This window comes from Parasteatoda tepidariorum, chromosome X1 (genome assembly GCF_043381705.1).
Source record: "Parasteatoda tepidariorum isolate YZ-2023 chromosome X1, CAS_Ptep_4.0, whole genome shotgun sequence".
NCBI lineage: Eukaryota > Metazoa > Arthropoda > Arachnida > Araneae > Theridiidae > Parasteatoda > Parasteatoda tepidariorum.
In genome coordinates, this window is record NC_092214.1 from 81,900,800 (window position 1) to 81,909,164 (window position 8,365).

The following is an 8,365-nucleotide window of genomic DNA, read 5'->3' on the forward strand; positions in this document are numbered from 1 at the left end:
ATATTAAATATACTAACTTTAGTTTTTGTAATTTGTTTAACCTTAAGGCCTTTCAAAAATTAAATTTATATTTCTTTTAAGTGCTTTGAGTTAAAACTTAAGTATTCTAACAATAGCCTGTTTATTACAACCATTTAGAGAAATAATCTTTTAAAATTTCTATTATACTAATTTTTAAACGAATTAAATGATAGCACAAAATGTTTCTTCCTTTTAAGAGTTTTCTTTTTAATGTCTTTTTGTACTTCCATTATTTTTCGATTTTTCATCATTTTTAAAAGTTTTGCCGTTATATGGCATTAAAGCTCTTTAGCATCTACATTATACCGGTAAGGAAGACACTTTAGCGCTAAGTTTAGTTTTTTTACTTTTTTTTTATTGCTATAATAAGCAGCCTACAATGAACCAGGAGTATAATAGGTTTAGATATATGTTTATTGATTTTAAAACAGACTGTCAGAAGTAATATTTCCAGTTACTTGAAACGTTGAATTAGCTCAAATTTTTAATGATTTATTTATTGCATCATTTTCTTGGTAATGCATGAAATTTTAGCGATGTAATTTTAAAAAAAAAATATTACTGTGCATATTTATGTCTGTAACAATTGTCTTTGGATACGTATAATTATGTTTACTGAAATTTGAAATTAAATGTGACTCGCACACATACGTGATACTGGTCAGTGAGTTTTTTTTAAATTTCAGAATAATTAAAAAAAATATTATTTAAGGAACCTATTTCCGTATCATTCTTTGAAAAAGTTTTCTTCGATGAAAATTCTAGTATTCATTATGTAAACACAGGTAATTTTTTACAAGTATTTATTGCACAAATAAAACGATTTTAAGTAAAAAAATAACCAGAAAATATTGTACAGATAATTTCTGTTGAAAACTAAAAGTATTCTAGCGATGTTTGTTAATTTCCTTTACTTGATTGTTTTTCCTTACTTTAATAAAAAATACTTCGCATACTATAATGTTTTTCCCGATGTATGGCATTTCTGGAATGTTAATAAGCATTTCTATAAGGTATCTTATATTCTTTTTCATATATTTTGCCTAAATAAAACAAGACATTTTGTCAACAGTCCTTTATGAGTCAAGGGTTCATATGTGCTTTTATCCAGATAGGTTGCGCATTTTGTATATTTTTTCCGGAATAACGAATCATATTATGCAACTGTTTTCATTACAGACAATAAGACATTTAAATATTAAATTAAATTTAGTTTTTGTTTTATCTATTTGGGGAAGTTTCAAGTTCGTGGCAGAGGTTTCTTTTGGATAAAAAAATAAACATTTGATGCCAATACACAATTTTTCTCTCCACAGGCGATTATGAGTTTTTTAAGGAAAATAAAAATCGACCCAATTTACAGGTTAAACGAACAATGGAAAAGAAGTTATGCTCATCGTATACGGTGATTATTAGACATTATATTAGTCATTTTAACAAATTTTTGCATAGGGGAAATTTAGGATAGATGGTCATGGTTTTTTCTAAATCAAATTGAAAGCATCACTTAGAATAGATACAATAATTATTTTTTCTATATTTCAATTTTTTTTAAATTTATTCAACCTATTTTGACTAAATTTCAGTGATACATTGTAAACAAAATACGTCAAAAGTAGTTTAAAATGAACTTACAAGTGGCCATCTCTCTTTAATCTCGAGGACAGTTTGCCATTCAATACAGTAAAGAATAAGTAAAGTTAAAAAGGGAAAAATAACACATCTCATACAATTAAGTATGATTAACTTATAAAAAATTGTAAGGGATGATTTCAATCATGGAAAATAAGTGAAAAGAATCCATTAAGCAAAATGTAATATCTAGTTTTAATCCTTGACTTTCGTTTTATTCTGTAAGTATTTTAATATTTCTAAACTTTTGACTACATTTTTCAAAGAATTATAGAGCCACTGTAAGAGCTTTACACATATTGTCCAATTTTCCTTTTTAGTTGAGATATTGCTCTAAAGAGTTAACGCAGTAATCTTCATCGTAGCATTCTCAATTCATAAACATGTTACACTGCTTCTTGTGCAACTTCATCTGTTGCCACTTATTATACAATATGGTCTTAATCCAATTCAGAGTTAGTAGAAAAGGATACATAATTTCAATCGTTTAGATTCATAAGCATGTTAAATTGTTTCTTGTGCAGCCTGCCATAAAATATGGGAGAAATTTACGCTTTTTTAATCGTTTCTTTATTTAATGCATGATTTAGCTGAATGATTAATATTTAATTTTTACTAATGCTGGAAACGCATTATTTAAAATTAAATGTTCAGCAAGGTTTAACTTCAAATTTAAAATATATTAAGGAATTTCTATTTCATCACCATAATCATGCATTATTTTGAATCGATTGCTTTAAGTTTTTAATGACATAAACATCATATAAACTCTTTGCCATAAAAACTATCACACCAAAAAAGAGTTACCAGAATGAAACGAAATTTTACTCATGCGAGTACGAAGTTAAAATAAGTTATAATAATATCAATAAATGATACTTTTGTTTTGATTTTTTAATCACTTATATTAACGTTGTACTTGTGTGAATGATGTTTCGTTTTATTCAGACAATTCTTTCGATGTATGTTAAATTTAATGACAATAAGTGTTTAAACACGTAAAAATAGAATATATATCATTTTATTTTTAACAGATATCGCATTAAACATTGAAGTTGGAATACTATGTATCGTTAGATATAAGTTGAGTATACGAAAAAAATATTGAAAATAAAAGATCAAGTTATTATTAATTACTATTTACACGGAGGAATAGCTTAATGACTTCATAAAAACTTTTGTCATTATATGCTATTAAGTGAAAAACTTAACGTATTCATTCGTTCAACGATCGTTGCGTAGCTAATGATGTTTTTAAAAGCATGTTTTTTTCCTACTTTACCAATAATACGTTTGCCATTAAAATACCATTTCTGTTTAGCGTGACATGTACAGAACATTTGCATAGAAATTTAAGGCCATTTCAAAGGCATTTTTTTTTAAAAATAGAATGTACATTTTAAGTTTAGAATAACAGTAAGCGAAAAGTTGAAAAATTATAAATTGAAATACTAAATCTATTATAAGAACTGTCAACAAACTGTCCATTCTTAAAAGTATAGATTCAAGGTTAATTTCTTTTCTTTCCTCTAGTAATAACGGTGGGTACTGAACTTTCGCTTTTAGCCAGAAGTGTTGCTCATTTATCATTACTCGGTGGACACCTGAGAACCAAGTTCAGGAAGTCGACCAACATTACCAATTCCCCACAGCCTCTGACTCTCGTTCTTAGGGTGGGCCTCATTCACACATCTCACAATTGGGAACAGCACCCAGAGAAACATCCATTCGTGCCCTGAGTGGGACTCGAACCATCACCTCCTAGAACTAAAAAGCTTCCACACGGGTTTGACAGCTTCCTCGGATTTTGAAGAGAGTAGTCCACTCAGACTATCTGTAAAGTGAACCGTTCTGCGCGCATTCAGCCATCTTAGTTGACAAACGCATGAGATGAGCTTGAACAACGACGTTTAGAAGAACGATATACTACACATTTTTTTCCCTTCAATTGCCATATTGTGTGTCCTCCAACTAAGTGTGTCCTCTTGGCACATGTTTACCTGATTGTCAGTCTGAAACTACAACGATGCCTTTTAGTTGTTCTGCTTTTAATTGCTGTGGTAACTATGATAAAGGTCCAAAAGTATCTGTCTTCAAATTTAGATAAAACAGATATGAGACGCAGCGAATTTTACGAGAAGATTTTACCCTGACTGCAAATTCAAGAGTAAGTTATATATTTCTTTATTCATTATTTCTGGATTTTATTAATGATTAACAAACAAAAAAGTTAATTTAATGCAATATTTAAAGTTGAATTTAAAAATAGTTTTATTGTAATAGTTCAGTTTCATTGTTAAGAAAGATAATTTTTTATTTACTGTTTTAAACTCACGCCAAGTGTATTCTTATTAATATACAGTATTATTAATAATCAAAGGAATTATATTAGGAATTCCTTCATTTTATGTTCTCAATATGTACAAAAAAAACACTCTTTTACCGTTTTATAAAATTTTTTTATCTTGTGAGTTAACAGCCTGCATCAAGTCGTAAGTGATTAAAAGTAATTTTTTTAAAAAGAATTAAAAGTGTAAATTTAGATTGGAGAACTTAATTATAAAATAGAAACAGTTAATTATTTAAAAACAATAATTTGAAACTAAGTTTTTATGGAATGGTATTTAATGTAAATTATTTTGAAGATATAATAATTTATAATAGTACACATTGTGCAGCTGACATTTTATAATATTAATAAAATATACCCTATAAATAAATATTACATTTTAGTGATTAAACGACTTTTATGTCACTTAGCTTTTGTTAATCGCATTTTTTTCTTGTAGATTTGTGAGCTTCCCTTCCGGAAGGAGGATATCATTAGAGAGAGCGAGTTTTTTGATTAAAAAACTAGACTGATTCATAAATTTCCACTAAATATTCCGAAATTAAAACCCGATGCTGTGCCACCTTCTATTCTTGGTGTACTCCAATACTTGAGGCTAAGTTCATCAAATGCAAGAATGTCTCCAGAAAGTAAAAAGATGCGAATGGAAATAGCATCAATTAATAAAGCGGTGGCTGACAGTTCAAAAACTAAATACTTCTATGATGAAGCAAGACACTTTTTAAATTTGAAAGAACTTTCTATGTATCTCAGAAAGTGAGGAACTATCCCATTTCGAACTTTAGTTGAAAAAGAAAATGTTTTAATTTTATTGAACATTTCTGAAAATTGTCCAGAGACTCTATGTTCTGTATTCATAAATTCAAGTTTTAAATGTACTGCATACAAACATGTGCCCATTACAAAATTCAGTAAGTTCCTTTTCCCTGATTTCATAAAAGATGTTAATGCTTTGATGAAACTATTAAAAGAAATTGAATGTCTTATAAATTGTAATGTTAACGAAAATTATGATGTTAAAAACATATTGGAGGTTTTAACTACCTTACTTGTAAAGCTGAAAAGTTCTAAAGTCTGTGAAAGTAAAATGATTAATTTTATTCTAGAGCAAATAACGTGCCTAAATGTTTCTAAAAATAACCTCCGATATTCTTCTGACCTTATAATTTTCTGTACCCTTTTAAATTCCATATCTCCACATTGCTATAAAGAAACTCTCGAAATTTAATTCTCCCCCACCCTGAAACTTTAAATAGAGTATGTTCCTCAATAAATGTAAATCCAGGTAATGAACAAAATGATAAATATTTTCTCTCGTATGTTAAAAAGAAATCACAATGTTTAATAGAATGAAAGAATTGTAATTTTAATATTTGATGAAATACATTTACAATCTCATTTTGATTATGTAGGTGGGGAAGTTACAGGTATGGCTTCCAATAAACCTGAAGCTGCTAGTTATTTTTTATGGTTGGAAGTTTGCTATCATCATTTAAAGATGTAGTCCAAATATTTCCTGTAAAAACTTTAACTGCTGAAGTTTTACACCAGTATCTTGTAAAGATAATTATTGGTTTGGAAAGGATGCTTTTCAAAGTAATTGTGGTAGTTACTCATAATAACTCAATTAATAGGAAAGCTACGTCTTTTTTTTCAAATCCATCGGAACTGAAATATCTGCATAAACATCCCAGTGATCCAGAACGACCTATTTTTTTGTTATAGACACTGCCCATTTAGTTAAATGTATACGTAACAATTGATTAAATCAAAACAATTGTGGTTGTTGTATGTATTATCCAAAATTTGATACTTTAGAACCTTTTGAGACTGCATGTTTTAATTCTCTGAAAGCCTTATAAAATTTGGAAAGTAATGAATTAGTTAAATATGCATATGGTTAAGCAGTTAAGGCTTTAAAGCCTTCAAACCTTGAGCACCAAAGTATGAAACTTGTTTTGCAAATTTTCTGCCCTCCGGTGATTGAAGGATTGTTAGTATTAGGGGAAAAGAATAAAATTCAAAATTATAATGGCACATCAGAATATATCAAAATTATCTATAAATGGTGGTCGATCATAAACGTAAAAACTTCCAATAAAGGTATTCACCTTTAGAACCTTTTGAGACTGTCTGTTTTAATTCTCTGAATTCTGTCTAACTAAGACACTCTACTTGCGCTTTAATGGAACTTGCGGAATACTGTTTAGATCAACTAAATTTCAAATACTTTCTTCGTGGAAAAATTCGAACTGATTTGCTGGAAAAGATTTGGTAAATATAGGCAACTCTCGGGATCACACTATAATATATCTGTCAGGCAAGTATTTAAAAATGAACATAAAGTAAGGTTGGAAAGCATTTCACCCCTTTATTTAAAATCACAAGAATTTGGGGATCTTAACATTTTTAATGATGATAAAGACTGAGAAAGTATTGATAGTTATACTAATTTGGAAATCAAAGTAACAGTAAATAATGATGAACTTATTGCTTGTAAAGACTTAATGCCTGTTTTAACATATATTACTGTCACACGTTTCAATTAAAAGAATTAATTGTTGTGCTTGTAACGATGTAGTAGTGTCAGATGAATTACTTAATAGTAATGTTTCCAATGAGTGGATTGCTAAATTTGATAGGGGTGGTCTGAAATATCCAGAAGTTTTCTGTGTTGCAGCGTTTTGTTATGCTATTACTAAAAAACTGTTATCACCAGAGTTGGAAAAAGAATTTATGTTTGTAGAAAATCACCGAAAATTTGCAACATCAATTATTATGGATTTTCTTGTCGACGAGGAAATTTTCTTAGGTTTTGAGACTTGTGAAAAGGAACATAGTGAAAGCTATATATCTAAACATTTAATTTGGGTATGCATTGATGTCTTTTTAAATAATTTTTGTAAAAAGCAAAATGATAGGTTAGTTCAAAAGAAACTTAAAAAACAAAATCGAAAACTTAAAACATAACAAAAATAATCCTAAAGGAAGACTAGACTTCTAGACATCAATTTGCATTTATTATAATCCAATTTTTATTTTTAAAATATTTTATTTTAATAAATTTTTGTTCACTTTTTACTAAGAAAAATAGTTTTTCATTATCAATAGAAATTTCGTTTCGCATGTCCACAAACAAGTAGTTGAATTAGTACCACATTAGTAAAATATTTTCCATCATAAAATTTTATGGGCATCTATTTTAATGGTTATTAGAGTTAATCGATCTTGATATCTATAACCTAATGTGTATCAAATTTACATTATCTAAGATTTAAACCTACCTTAAAGTGTCCTATTTGTTTATTACTGTTAGAGTTATAAAATAATGAATTTATGTACATGCGCTAAAATGATATATTTATACTATCAAGTCTCAAGATATTTGATTTTTTTTAATACAATTTTTTCTGCAATAGTTGATTTTCAGTGAGTATTTTTAATGGTTTTTAGGTATTTAAAGGACAATATTTTAAAGAAAATTTTGAGAATAAGAAAAATTTATGTTTTTAAAACCTATGATTGCTACAATATCGATTTTTGATTTTGTTTTGTAAAAATCGCTACTGTATTATTATGTATTTCATTATTTTATATTTTGAGTTGTACATTATTAATCAAAGTTAAGAAAAAAAAGTTTTCCACAGAAATGGAGAAACTATTTTTTTATAGAAATTACTTGAAAGAAATGGAATAAATATTTTTGTTTGAATAATCAAGGCCTTATTTGTAAAAAAAGTATATTAAATCTTTATTTAATAAATTTCATCTGTCACGCGTTAATAATCATTGAAAGATAATTAATTCTTTGGAATATTGTGCATTTTTTACATTTAATTTAAGCTTTAAAATATGGCAGGATTTTTCTTAATTGTTTATGCTTCCATGAGCACCTTTATATCTTAGAAAAATTCCTTATTTATGTTCATGTCAAAAAGCGAATATTGAAATTTTACAAAAATGTTATTGGCTTTCAAAATTGTGTGTAAAACATTTGTGTTATACATAAAAATATCGTACTTTTATTTGTATGTATATAAGGTTTGACAATCCTGATTTCTATGCATAAAAATTTTTTATTTTTTTATAAAATAAAGATTTTCCTACAATAGTATTTGTCTTCGTTTAACAATCCAAACATTATATTCATATATGGGTCATTCTCACGAAAACTGTCATTTTTCAGTTCATAAAATCCCAAATAAGTAAAGTGAAAAAAAAGCTCTGAAACTTTTTAGATTAATTGAAATATGCAATGGCATTATAAAGAAAGTATATATCCTATAAATTGTACTTAATATTTAAATTAATTAATTTTTTAAATAATTAATTTATAATTAATTAATTTATAATAATTAATAA

At 27.4% G+C, this 8,365-nt stretch overlaps 2 protein-coding genes across 2 annotated transcripts in view; both read left to right on the plus strand.

Annotated features, from left to right (window-relative positions):
* Positions 1–8,365, plus strand: part of LOC122270917 (glutamate receptor 1) — a 378,704-nt gene that overhangs the window by 99,717 nt on the left and 270,622 nt on the right. The gene's annotated exons all lie outside the window — the stretch shown is intronic.
* Positions 3,103–8,100, plus strand: LOC139427083 (uncharacterized). Its single transcript, XM_071187710.1, has 2 exons — positions 3,103–3,748; positions 4,503–8,100. Exons 1-2 carry the CDS (start codon positions 3,680–3,682, stop codon positions 4,761–4,763), a joined length of 330 nt encoding a protein of 109 aa, XP_071043811.1. The 5' UTR covers positions 3,103–3,679; the 3' UTR covers positions 4,764–8,100.